Consider the following 13,859-nt stretch of genomic DNA (forward strand, 5'->3'; position numbering starts at 1 on the left):
CGCGGCCAGAAGTGGCCGGTCTCCTCCGCCTGCTTAGCCCGATGTCGGTCCCGAGAACAGTGGGAATATCGGGAGCGATTACGAGGGCCCGTTACTACGCACGGTGCGCCGCCTGCTCTGCAGCCCTGCCTCGTTTGACCTCCCGGAAGGCAGCGAACCGCACGTTGTCCTCATGTAATAGGTGCGAGGGCTCCCCTGTGCGTCGTGGCCCGCGAGAGCTGCTGGGAGGCAGCTGAGCCATAGGTCGCACTGGGTGTGCAGCTGCTCATCCGCGGCGCTTAGCCACGCGGGGCGCTGCCGCCCCCTCCTGCCCCTCCACCGCTCCCCTCTGCACTCTATTCATAATGCTTAGATTTTTAGATCTTTCTTTTTCCTTCTTTACAAAAACACTTTCCGTGCAGAGTCTTGCTGTATTCTCTCAGAAGCCCTGGGAGACAGTGGAGCATAATTACGCTTATTTGACAAATACTAGTAGAGCAAGGGCCTTAGCTGTTCAATGAGTTGTTCAAAGTTACAGTGGTAGGGCTGGGGCTTCCTTTGATAGGTATCATTATGATTATCTTATTTTTTAATAGATTTCTTTATTGATTTCAGAGAGGAAGGGAGAGGGAGAGAGTGATAGAAACATCAATGATAAGAGAGAATCATGGATTGACTGCCTCCTGCATGCTCCCCTCCTCCCCACTCCCCCCAATCGAGCCTGCAACCCAGGCATGTGCTCTGAACCATGACATCCTGTTTCATAGGTCGAGGCTCAACCACTGAGCCACACCAGCTGGGCTTGTGTGTGTTTTTTTGTTTTACGAGACATCTGGACCAAGTTTGGGAGAGAGTCTGTGTCTCTTCCCTTAGTCCACAGAGAGGGAAACAGAGAGGCATAGAACAGGATTGAAATTTGTCTTAAGGATGTACAGTTGGAGGGAAGTCAGCCTGATCACTGCCCCCCCACCCCCCAATAACCCCCTCAGAGTCAAAGTGAAGGTCAAAATCAAGGAGGCAGTGTTGTCAGGCACTCAGCGCCTGGGTCATGATTCTGTACCATCAGAGACATGTCCGAGGATTGCCCCTCAAGTCCCCCCGCCTCCCCTCCATTCTTTCTGTTGTTTCTGCTGTTCCCCACCTTGACCTAACCAAGTTCTTCTCTTTCATTTACTTAACAAATATTTATTGAAAGTCACCTCTTTCGTTAAGGTCGCCCTAAGAACCGCAGTAATTTTTCTTCTCTAAATTCCTCTAACACAGCAACTTTGGCGAAAACTGAGTTTTTCGGTCAAATGAGTTTGGAAACTGCAGCATTCTGTATCCCTGACTGAGGATCCATCATGCACATTAACAGAAATGGCTCTGAGAAATCCCACAATATAAAGACTGGTTTAGCCTTACCTCAGAGCTTCCCTGAGGGGTTAGGCCCTGTGCTTCCAACAGTGAAGCCACACAAACCTACCCCTTCAGGGGCTCACAGCTAGGAGGGCCAGGTAAATAAATAGATACTTGCGAACCAATTGTATACATGCACTCACAAAGGCATTTGTAAAGTGCTAAAAAGCAGAGGAAGAAGTGAGCGATTCTACCTAGAAAATTAAGGGAATGCTCTGCAGTTAAGAGGCTGTTTGAGCCCTACCGGGTCACTCAGTGGATAAAGCATTGGCCTGCAGACTGAAGGGTCCCGGGTTCAATTCCGGTTAAGGGCACGTACCTCAGTTGCCAGCCTCTGGGCTCTGGTCCGGAGGAGGCAACCAATCAATGTGTTTCTATCACATCTATGTTTCTCTGTCTCTGTGTTTCCCTCTCTCTTCCACTCTCCCTAAAAAACAACAACAAACAAACAAACAAAAAAACAATGGGAAAATATCCTCAGGAAAAATATCCTCGGGTGAGGATTAATAAAAAAACAACCAACCAAGGAAAAAAGAGCCTATTTGAGTAGGAGTTTTCTAGGTGGAGTATATGGAAAAGGCATTCCATAGAAATAACAGCTTATTTGGACATATAAGTAAACCTTTGTGTTGTTCTTTGGTATTAAATATTGTTCAAGTTTTTTTGTTGTTTTATTGGTTTTTTTTTTCTTTTTTGCATGCAATATACCACTCAAACTGGGTTAAACAATGATGGGATTCACTGACTCATATAACAGAAAAGTCATGGACTTCAGGTATGGCTGGATCCAGGTGCTTAAACTGTGACATCAGGATGTAGTCTTTGTTCTCCACTTCCCGACTATTTTCTTCTTGTAGACTATTTTCTTCATTCTCAAGCTGCCTTTCCCAATGAGTGGGCAGAATAGCTGCTTACAACTTCCAATCACATCCTTACCAGCCGAAAGAGAGTTTATTTTCCTCCATGCTGTCAACACAAGCCCCAGGACTACTTCTTGTTGGTCTAACTTGGTCACTTCACATCACTAAACCACTCTCTTGAGAAGGGATGTGGAATATTCTTACAACTCAGGCCTGGCTCATGTACTTAGCTCTGGGCTGAGATCAGCAGCTCTTAATCTCATGGACTGAGCACTGGGGAGAAGTGGCTTCCTGTGCGAGGTCTTTTCTTCCCCTCAGATCAACCTTCTCCCATTTTCTTTTCTGATTTGTGCCTCAGGAAGCCGATCCGCATGGCTGGCCTTAATGGGTGCCTCTGGCTTACAGTCCAATTTATCCAGTGGAAAATATTGGGAGGAGATCAGAGGGCTGGAGGAGGATGAAGTAGGGTATTATTTCATAGGCTTCTTCCCTTCTAGGTCCCTGCAGGTAAGCTACGTACATCTACTGAGGCCTCTGTCACATGATTCTTTTCATACAGGTCTCTCCCCTCGTTCCGATAGAGTCTCCCTTCTCTTGGCCTAGAGGTGGTAACGGCTCTTCTCTGTTGGAAGCTCAGGGTATCATACCATCATTACTTCTTGTTTCCCTCAACCTCGCCCACACATTTGCAAGTAACCTTTACCAATCTCCCCTCAAATTAACCTTCTGCTGGAACCCTGACGGTTACATTCATCAAAAGCAATTCAAGTTTCGGCCCAGCCGGTATGGCTCAGTGGTTGAGCATCAATCCATGGACCAGGAGGTCATGGTTCAATTCCCAGTCAGGGCACATGCCTGGGTTGCAGGCTCAATCCCTGGTTTGGCAGGGGGAGGGGGAGAACAGGCATGCAAGAAGCAGCTGATCGATGAATCTCTCTCATCATTGATGTTTCTATCTCTCTCTCCCTTCCTCTTTGAAATCAATAAAAATATAATTTAAAAAATGTAATTCAAGTTTCTATTACCAAAAGGAAGGGAAGGGATAAAGAGCAGGCAATCGCAATAAGATAGCCTTACTGGGTTACAGTAGCGCTACTATCGTAATGCAGACCAGAGATGACAGTGGCGTGGACAACAGTAATAGGGGAGGAAGTGGTGAAAATAGTATGATTCTGGCTATATTGTAAGGGCAAAGTTAACCAAATGTACTGGTGCGTTATATGTAAGTTGTGAGATTAGGGAGGAGTTGAGGAAGTAGTTGGAAAACATAGGTCTGGAGCCTGGGCGTGAACTCAGTCCAGGCGTAGTGATTTTGGAGGGAGGGTGGTGGGTAGTTGAAATCATGGGCTCAGATGAGATGACCCAGGAAGAGCATGTGGCATAGAACACAAAAGGGCAAAGGGCAGAATCCAGAACAGCAGCAACCTTTACGTCGTGGGCAGCAGAAGAGTTTCCACTTTGTGTCTTATCAACTAGGTTATGAGAAACTCGAGAGTAAGAACGGAATCTTCCACATCTTTCCTTTTACCATTGTGTCCAGCAAGGTGCTGGGCACACAATGTGTGATAACTGCTTGTTATGAATGAACTTCACACAGTTTCACATTTCTAACCCCCCTTTCCGCTCCTTCCCATCATTGTGAGTTTTGAGTTTCAGGCAGACAGAGAGAGAGAGAGAAAAAGAGAAATTGATCCTTTGTGGCTCGATCCACTTGAAAGCTGTGCCGAGGGTGACAAGTGTTTTGCTGCCCTGGAAAACCCAATAGCGCCTGTCAGATGCTGCTGCAGATCTCGAGGGACTCATCTCGGGCCTTTCAGGAGAATTTCCAGATAGGCGATTTCATTTCAGATTTTGTCACTCTTGAGTAGATTTAAAAGTCAATACTTTAAAATCGCTAAATTAGATTTGTGCTAGGGAAGTAAGAGAAGTGATGAAAGATCTCCATCTCGCATTCATGCGTTGCTGGTGGAATGTCAATGGAGATGATTGATTTTGGAAACGGTTTGCCCGGTTATCAAGCTAAATGTACCCCTATTCTATGACCCAGAAATTCTACTCCTAGATATACACCCAAGGGAAATTTAAGCAAATATCCATCCCTCCCCCTGAAAAGAATGCTTTTTATTCATACTGTCCCCAAACTGGAAATATCCCCAAGTGTCCATCAAAAGAAGAATGGATAGCCCTGGCCAGTGTGGCTCAGTTGGTTGGGCATCATCCTGTGCATTGAAAGGCTGCAGTTTGATTCCTGGTCAGGGCACATGCCCGGGTTTCAGGCTTGATCCCTGAGGAGGGGGCATGCAGGAGGCAACTGAGTGATGTTACACCCTCACACTGATGTTTCTCTTTCTCCCTCTTCTTTCCTTCCCTCTATAAATCAATAAGCTATAGAAAGAAAAGAAGAATGGATAAACAAATGATGGTATATCCAAGCAATGGAATGCTACACAGCCTGGAAGGAGCTGTTCTTTAAACAGTGCAATCCTTGAATTTGTGAGGAGATACTATTTCCTGATTAATTTGAGTGGCAGGTGGATTGAGAATAAGATCCAAATGACCAATCAGAAAGGAAGGGGTGCAGAGAGAGCCTAGGAGAAAATGGAACATTAAAAATGGGCAGCTGCATGAATAGCCCCGGGGTTAAAATTATTTTGACTTTTCTTGACTATCAGGAGACAGGAGTCAAACCGACAGCCTTTTGGAGACTGGTGATTTGAACAGGAAGAATTTAATATAAGACCAGCTGGTATGGCTCAGTGGTTGAGCATTAACCCATGAACCAGGAGGTCGCAGGTCAACCCATTCAGGGCACATGCCTGGGTTGCAGGCTTGATCCCCAAGCTCATCAGTGAGTCTCATCATTGATGTTTCTATCTCTTTCTCCCTCTCCCTCTCTGAAATAAAAACCAAACAAACAAAAGAACCATTTTTAAAATTTAAAAAAAAAATTTTTAAGCCCAACTGGGATGGCTCAGTGGTTGAGCATGGACCTATGAGCCAGAAAGTTATGGTTCAATTCCCTGTCAGGGCACATGCCCAGGTTGTGGGCTCGATCCCCAGTGTGGGGTGTGCAGGAGGCAGCTGATCAATGATTCTCTCTCATCATGGATGTTTCTAATTCTCTCCCTCTCCTTTCCTCTCTGAAATCAATAAAAAATATTTTTAAAAAAGAATATAAAGAATTGTTACCTAAATACGTATGAAGTTATTGACTAGTAACTGAATAGGTAAAAAGAACTCTGAGGGATTATGGAGTAGCAATTGCAGAAAGCAGCTACCATCCCCAGAAGGAAAGGAACCAAGGGAAGCAGTTGCAATTATTAAAATTTAAAAGATAAGAGGATATTCAGCCATAAAAATGAACCAAGTACGGATACAGGCTACAGCTTGGATGAGCTGTGAAAACATTATGTAAGGTGAAGAAGCCAGGCACACAAGTCCACATATCAGATTCCATTCATATGAAAATCCAAAGTAGGGAAATCTACAGAGACAGAAAGTAGGTTAGTGGTTACCAGAGGCTGGGAGGGTGAGGTGGGGGTATAGGAAGGGATAGCTATAGGGTACTGGGTTTCTTTTTTAAAAAGATGTGGTAAAATATATATCAAAGTTCTACTGGACAGCACTGCTCTAGAAAAAACTAGCCAAATATAAGACGCAAACTCAACAGACATCACATGGGTTGTTTTAAAATTAAATACCACTTTATACTTTTCTTTGCACCTAGCACACACATTTTTTGAAAAATAAGACATGCCATATTAGTCAAGGAGTTAACAAAATATAAGCATCCACATAGAATATATTCTAAGGTGACTTCATTTCCATAGCTTCGCAGAGAAACACACAGTTCTTTTTGCTTATCAGCCAGTGTTGGACCAGACTTAGAATTCACAAGGCTGCAGGGAGGTTCCAAACCACCACCCTGACGGATGACGTGTGTCCACACAGCACCGTCAAGCTGGCTGGTTTCCACCAGAAAAATAATGGAGATGTCAGTCCTCCCTTCCCTACCCAGCGTCCAATTCCACGCTGCAAACCCCCGTGGGATCTCAAGCTTCATGGGATGGGATGGTCAGACCTGGTGCTTCATGGGAGGGGTCAAGGGAAGAGGGCGCTGACCGTTTGTCAAAACCGATCAGGAAAACCAGAATCCCAGCCTCTAGACGAGGGGACCCCGGGGGGGGGGGGGGGGGGAGACCACAGAACCAGAACGACTGAAAGTTTAAACCCTAGTTTGGTAGCTTCGTGGCTGCTACAAAGGAGAGAGAGGCGTGATATTGAATGTGCTTGGAGCATTCAGGAGGGCTTGGGGATAACAGAGCCATGAGAACAAATAAAGATTCAGGGATGCGAGTGGAAAGCTGATGCCCCCTCCCCTGAATAGCGGCGAGACTGCATTTTAATTCGTTTGTGTTCCGTCCGTGTAGGACTGCAGCTTGGCCTTGAAAAGGGACATCTGTTCTCTCCTGGGTCCTTCCTCTGTACGTGTACGGCCTCCTTTCCAGTCAGTGCCACCCGCTATGCTCTTCCGCATGAAACATCGACGACTCCCAGGCCTCCTGGGATAACTAAGCTGCTGCCGGGCGTTCAAGGCCCTCTGATTGGCTTCCACTGCTAATTGCTCCGGGCGCACCACCCTCCCTGGCTCCCCTGGTGACCCCTCCTCCCCATTTCTGTGCCTTTGCAAACACGGGGTCCTCTGCCTCGGAGGTGGGGGTGGGGATGATCACTGGACTTTCCATGCTTTGTCCAAACCTTAGCTAGATTTGCCAATCATCAGTGAGTGGGGCCCAAAGCACCTCCATTTTGAATACCCCATTCTAGGCTCAGGGCCTGACCGTTAGCAGGACCCCCAAAACTGACATTTTCTGTGATCCCCCCGTTGCACCTGGCCTGCCCTGCCAGTTTCCCTGCCAGTTTCTGGGTGTTTGTGTCTCCCCCTGCTGGCCTGGAGGACAGGAACCACTCTTTACTCTTTTTGCCCTCACCATTCAAATGCTCAAAAAATAGAAAATGCCTCGTAAATCTCATCGTTGCATTGAGTTGACACCTACCCTAAAGGGTAAAAGGCCATTCACTGTCGGCTGCCCTCTTAGGCACGTGAGACACAATACAGAAGTGGTTAAGATACAATACAGACACGGTTACCACAGGCAACAGGGACAGTTTTTTTGAAGTCAAGGAACTAAATCAGTGTTAAGCACAATCCGTAAGTTAGTGAGCTACCAACACTGGTCTGGTAACACTGGTATCCTGCCTGTGAGTTGAAGGCTGCGAGGGAAGCAGTAAGTGTAGCTCTAAGCAGTCATCAATGAATAGAGAGAGGCCCCAGATCCTAGGGGGATATGTGACCTGCCAAATGGGCCCCAGGGAGGAAAGCTTCCTCCAGTTCCAGCTTCCCAGTAGAGCGTGTCGGCCCCTGGGGGTTTGAAGCAGACATCTCTCTCAATGACTAGGCTGTCAAGGTGTGCGATCCTTGCGCTACCTGCACCAGAACCACCCCGGCTGTTGAGTTAAGCATGCAGACGCCTGGGCCCCACCCCAGTCCCACTTAGTCAGAGTACCTGGGGTTGAAGTGTAGGAATTTGCATTTTCAAAAAACTCCCTAGGGGGTCCTTAAGATTTGCAAACCTTTTCCTGCCATTTTCAAAAATACACAGTCCAGAGGAAGAAGGTACGAACGCAGCCAAGAGGGGGCTGCGGCTCCTTTTCTGAGGATGTGTGAGCCTCCCAGACGTGTGCCTGGGGATGAGGACCCAAGCAGGGAAAGTGAACCAATAACTCAGGCTTGGTGTGTCGGTGTATAATGAGAATGGAGGGGAGGGGAGCGATGCTCTCTCTGAAATGAGCACCCCCGCCCCCCATCTTACCAGGGGGCTCTGCTGTGCAGGAGAATACGGTAAAGCAGCCAGATTGCCTGTCTACCCTTTTATAAGCGAGGCCATCGCCTTTTGTAAGGTGGAGAGGGATTCTTCCCCCATTATGGGCTGCCGTGCCATCACTCTGCCCTTGCCCTTATTCTCCCCGTCTTCTCCTAACTTCCCAGTGCCTCTGGGGTCGGGGGGAGGGGAGCGGGGGAGCAATCAAGTAGTTCACAGAACCAAAACCAAATTAGTTTCCCGAGTGGATCCACTGTAAACACGCCAAGCACATTTCCCTGGGAGGGCACAGGCAATGGGAAGGCAGAAGTGCATTTCCTACAGGCGGACGGCAGGCTGACCCACCAGCCATGTGACGTGGACACCAACGTTACCGCCAACAGGGAATCACGCGTGGGAGGGTAGCCAGCAGGCCTGCACGTGAGGCGGGGGAAGGCGGGACGGAGAGGTCTCCAGCCTCGTGCGGGGTCTGGAGGGGGCGAGCGGAATCTCGGCCTGGCTTGAGCGCTGAAGCATGTGGCGAGCTTTGGTCCCTGACTGAAGAAGCCCAGTTACCAAGGGCGAGGAGGGCAAGGCCTTCTAAACCCGCTGGACTCATGGGGCAGAGGCCGACTCCCGACCACCCACCGGGAACACTGCTTTCATTCTCCCCTCTCACTCCTAACATCGGAAATGTCCCAGACCACGATAAACATCACCTCTGCCGGAGACAAAGCCCTTCCAAGATCCCCCTCCATACAGTTCCCGGCTTTTAAAAAAAAATACAACTTGAAAGGCGAGATTTAGAGTGAAGAGTTGAACCACCGTGGGCACGGCTTGCGCGGTTGCGAGTGGAGGGGATGGGAGTCTCCTTCGGGGGGCTCACTCCTTCTTGGTGTGCTCCAGGACTCGGTAGGGGACGCCGGGGGCGCTCCGGGAGCTGTGTTCCTCCTGCATGACGGGCAGCGTGGCCGGAGCATAGATCTCAGAAATGTTGTCATTGTTTTCCAGGGCCCCGTAGGAAAAGGAAGCTTTGAGGTCGGGCTGGACTACCATCCCCTTGTCATGCATGTTCTGCATCCCTGAAATGAAACCCATTTCCCCCCAATCATTATGTGGGGAGGGGGCCGAAGGAGGCTGTGCCTGCCGCGGTCCTACCACAGAATAACTAGAGTGCTCGAGGGCTAACCGTGTGCATTGCCAATTTCCTGAATGCTTTAGATAGAAAAAAAGGACACCCATAAATATACACTAGAAACATTACGGTTGCTAAGCAAGAAGGGGTGCATCTTCAGGAAATAGGCACACAGACCAGCCACTGTCAAGAGAAACCCTGGGTTGGCCCTAGAATGAGGTGGGAATATCTGTTTGGGCCGCGAGGGGCGTGGGACCACAGCTGTGCTCTGGACATGGTAGATGCCATCACTTTTCTGCTGGATGAAAGTAGGACCCAGGAAACCTCATTAGACTGTTGACAGAGGAGGTAAGTTTTGTGTCAGGGACGTGTCATAGCGACAGACGCATCATGATGGTCAGAGGGAGAATTCTGACCTGAACATTAACATCCCCGACCCATATGTAGGGGAAGGTGTGATTTATCTTACTACTTCTGGGCACACTGATGTCGCATTTCTACTTACATTTCTGGGCTAAGACTTTAGTCATGAATTCCTTTAACTTTATTCTACAACGCCCCCCTCTCCCTAGTCAGGTGGGACCTGGTCTTTTCTGAGACCAACTCTTACCTTGTAGGGAGTTAAGACCCTTGCAATTCTCTTGCTCCCACGCTGAGTCATAAGACACTGAATGCAAAGTGATGTCTATAAAAGCGCAATGATGATAATAACGGCTGACATCGACTGCTTAATAGGCCTTAGACACTGCGCTAAGTGCTTTAAATAGTAATAGTAACAACAGCAATAACGATAATACCTACGTGTACTGACTGTTTAGCTGGGGGCAGACACTGTTTTTAAACGGTTATAAAGTTTTATCTCGTTCTATCCTTGCACCTACCAATAAGGAAAATGAGGCAGTCGGAGGCCACAAAGCTGTGAAGTGGCAACAGGATTCACGCTCAGGGGGTTTAGGCTCCAAAGCCCATACTCTTAAGTGGAAGGCTAGGTGGGCCACCCTACACACTGCACGTAATCTCCAAAAATCCCAAGACAAAGAAACGCTCCTCTCCCCGTTTTCAGGACAAGACAGATCCAGAGAGGGGAAGTAACTTGCTCAAGGTCACACAGCTAATGAGAGACAGAGCTGGCGTCTGACACCAAAGCCCGTGCTCTTATCCACTCGACAGAGGGGCTGGCAAGACCGGGTTCGTGGAAGGCCCTTGTTCCCACACCCCGAGTCTAACAAATCTGGCTTCACCGGCCCATTGCAATGAGGGAGGTGGACAGCACGGGGAACGGGGGTGTGTAAGGAAGAAGGCATTACATTAGACAGGACTTGTTATTTGGGTGTGTGTTGGGTGACTGGGGAGGGTTTAAGGAAGCAGGACTTTGCTTTGGAGTAGATGCTGTCAGGAAGTGGGGATAATTCTATCATCGAGGATCTTAGTAATTCTTACCCAGAAGGCGAGAAGACCAGACTAAGGCTAAGCTGTGATTGGTAAAGAGTGGCAGTCACTCATGTGAGGGGGATGGTTGCTGCTTTCTGTGGTTTGAACAACGTTCCCGTGTCGTCTGGTTCGGGCATGATTCTGGAGTGGCCCTGTTTGTGCCCTGATCCGTCAGGGTCACGGGTGGCCTGTCTGAGGTGGGTGTTCTGTGAAGCCCTTTGTGTTCAGCCAGGAGCCCCGAGGCCCAGCTCCCACCTAGCAGGGGCTGCTTTTCTCTCTCTCATTCTCTACATGCCTTTTGGGTGCTAGGATTGCCTAAAGCTATTCCAGGTTGTGGCAGGTAGTGATGCTTGGGGATTTTAATGCCTCCTCAACAGTAGCTAGTGGGTCATGCAGACCCCAGTCTAGGCAGACCGAAAGCAAGGTCCAAATGCTGACCAGGGAAACCAAATAGCCCGAAAAGCCACTCTGTTTAAGCAGTTTTATTCTTCAAGTTCCACCTGGCATCAGGTCAAACACGTGCTCAAAATTTTCACAGCTTTTTTTTAAAGCAAAAGGGAAGTGGAACCAAATGTAACCAGGCATCTACCATGTCCCAGACGCTGTGCACGGGGACCTGGGACATGTTATCCCACGACCCTGAAAGGAGTCCCAATGCACCGGTGAGGGTCAGAGCCAAGGCCGCAGAGCGAGTAGAGGTAGAGCTGGGATTTGAATCCAGATCATTGGAACTCTAAGCCCAAGCTCTTCATAGAGCAGAACACCTGTCTACTCGGAAGTGTGTGGCCTGCCACAGCCATAGGGCGGGGCCTCCTTTCCTCAACACCTACTTCCCCCTGGTCACAGGGTACAACTTGGAAGCAAGAGCCACACCCACAGACAGGCCACAGAATGTTGATCTTTAGGGTCACCTTCTATTTTCTACCCAAAAACGCATCTGTATATGAGCATATACGAATACGCATACAGGTATATACACATACACAGTTTGTCAACACACCAACACACAGATACGGACACATACTTGCACACACACAGGGTTGACACCTCACCTATCTGGAATTCAGCTATCCAGCGCCCTCATCTCATCTATCCGGAACACAGCCGAGAACAGGAAGTAAGCAAAAAAAGCATCTGAGCAGCCAGGTTAGAGGTTTAAAAATCCATGCACCAAAGCTCATGCACTTAACGCCTCGGAGAAGCCTGAAGGCCCCGACTCAGAGCTTACTTATTTTAATTCCATACACAATTCAAACACGCTGGGTCCAATGAGAACACGGACACGGAGTTGCGCAAGAGGCGGGGAAATCATGTAACAAGTAGACACACACACATCCTGGGGTCATTGAGGGAGGGGCACGTCAGTCAGCTCTGAGAACACACCTCCATCACCGAGTTCTGTACGAAGCAGCACTCTATGCCATCAATGTGATCACATTTTGTTCATCAGACTGTGTCGTAAGGAAGCGTGGGGGAGAGTTCTAATAGATTGAAAATAAAAATTGCGAGTTAAAGAGTGACAGCTAGTGGTCACTGGCAACTCATAGAATGTAGGTCAGCAGATGTGGCTGGGGCCGGCCCACCGTCCTAACTGTTCCAACCGAGACCCTTTAGGCTGGACAGAGACTCTCCAGTCTCCACAGGCCACCCACTCCCTTTTGCGCAATACTTTGCTGATTCACGCATTGGTGTTACTGTTAGGCCTTAAAGACGTTCGAGCTTGTGCTTCTCAGCGTGAACCCTTAGCTCCCTGGGAAAGTAGGTTTTCCGGAGCAATCCGCTCCTTTGTGGTCTAAGGAGTGAGGTTTCAGTATTTGAATTTCATTCATCCTACTTGCTTTATTTTTTTCTTTCTTTCTTTTTCATTCATTCTACTTTCCTTGCCCTCTCTGATCACTCCATTCCAGCTAGATACATGGGTTTTTCCTTTTGCAGGCATGAAGCCTGGTGCTGCAGATCATAATTAATTATATCCAGCATGAATCAGGATTGTCTTTAAAAGATCCCAAAATAGACATGGGGACTGGCAAGATGTGCTCAAAACCAACTGAGGCTCCTCAGCCATTGCCTCCTCTTTTGCACACTGAGACTAAAAGAAAAAAGAAAAAGAAGAAAAGAAAGAAGGACAATCACACCATAACGGCACAGCACACGTCCCCTGTACCAAACCCAGCCGCAGGCTGCCTTCTTTTTAAACAGGAAGTAGCAGTCATTCTATATGGATGAGCAGGCCAGCTGGAGACACGGGATTTTAACGTTACCTGGCATGGCATCCATGGAAATATAGGGCTCAAATGGAATGGCCTTCTTCCTGTTCCGTGTGATTAAGAAGACGCCCAAGAATGCGATGAGGCACCTGAGGGACAGAGAGATAAGGGAGGAAGAGAAATAAGGCCAGAGTGAGGCTGGGAGGGATCCTTTCAAACCCAGGCAATGGAACACAGGTAGAAAGAAGGCTGCAGGCTGCGGAGGTGGGTGTTCACTGCAGAGCAGCCCTGAGAGGCTGCTGGGCCCGAGATCAGCGGGGAGCAGACGTGAGATGAATAATAGCTCCACGCGCCCTACACTCTGCACAAGCCTTAATCAGGATAAATTAGACTCGCCCAGGCAAAACTCTCACAGTCCTTTACTTCCACTGAGCCTGGATCTCAGAACCTCGCCTTTAAACGTATTTGTTTTCATTTAAAATGTTCTCTAAAGCCTAAATGTAATCAATACAGGAGTAGAGAAAGTAAAAATTGGGGAGTCCTTGTACTCTCCCAGCCCCACTCCCTCAGGCAGGTGTATATTCTTCCAGAGTAATTCTTTGTTTTTTTCCTTTTCCCTGGAGCCTGGATAAACAAGCACACTTTCTAAAAACGGAGGTATGGCCTGGCTGGTGTGGCTCAGTGGTTGAGCATCGACCCATGAACCAGGAGGTCATGGTTTGATCCCAGTCAAGGCACATGCCTGGGTTGTGGGCTTGATCCTCAGTAGGTTGATCCCCAGTGTGGAGCATGCAGGAGGCAGCCAATGAATGATTTCCTCTCATCACTGATGTTTCTATCTCTCTCTCCCTCTCCCTTCTTCTCTCTGAAATCAATAAAAATAGGTTTTTTAAAAAATTCAATGGAAAATATCCTGGGGTGAGGATCAAAAACACCCAACCAAACAAAAAAAACTATTGTAATACTCCAGGCAATGAGATTTGTGGTT

At 48.2% G+C, this 13,859-nt stretch overlaps 1 protein-coding gene across 3 annotated transcripts in view; it reads right to left on the minus strand.

Annotated features, from left to right (window-relative positions):
- Positions 1–5,919: 5,919 nt before the first annotated feature.
- The window catches only part of NIPAL3 (NIPA like domain containing 3), a 39,445-nt gene continuing 31,505 nt past the window's right edge, over positions 5,920–13,859 (minus strand). For 2 of the 3 annotated variants that reach the window (XM_006777539.2, XM_006777538.2), the window contains exons 11-12: positions 12,926–13,020; positions 5,920–9,180 (exon numbers count right to left, since the gene is read on the minus strand). In XM_006777539.2, the coding sequence (XP_006777602.1) occupies positions 8,981–9,180; positions 12,926–13,020 (295 nt within the window). In that variant the 3' untranslated portion in view covers positions 5,920–8,980. Of the gene's footprint in view, positions 9,181–11,716; positions 11,754–12,925; positions 13,021–13,859 lie in introns of all 3 variants that reach the window. The other variant, XM_015557253.1, reaches the window with a different exon arrangement.

The sequence above is a fragment of the Myotis davidii genome, unplaced genomic scaffold (assembly GCF_000327345.1).
Source record: "Myotis davidii unplaced genomic scaffold, ASM32734v1 scaffold149, whole genome shotgun sequence".
NCBI classification, from domain to species: domain Eukaryota; kingdom Metazoa; phylum Chordata; class Mammalia; order Chiroptera; family Vespertilionidae; genus Myotis; species Myotis davidii.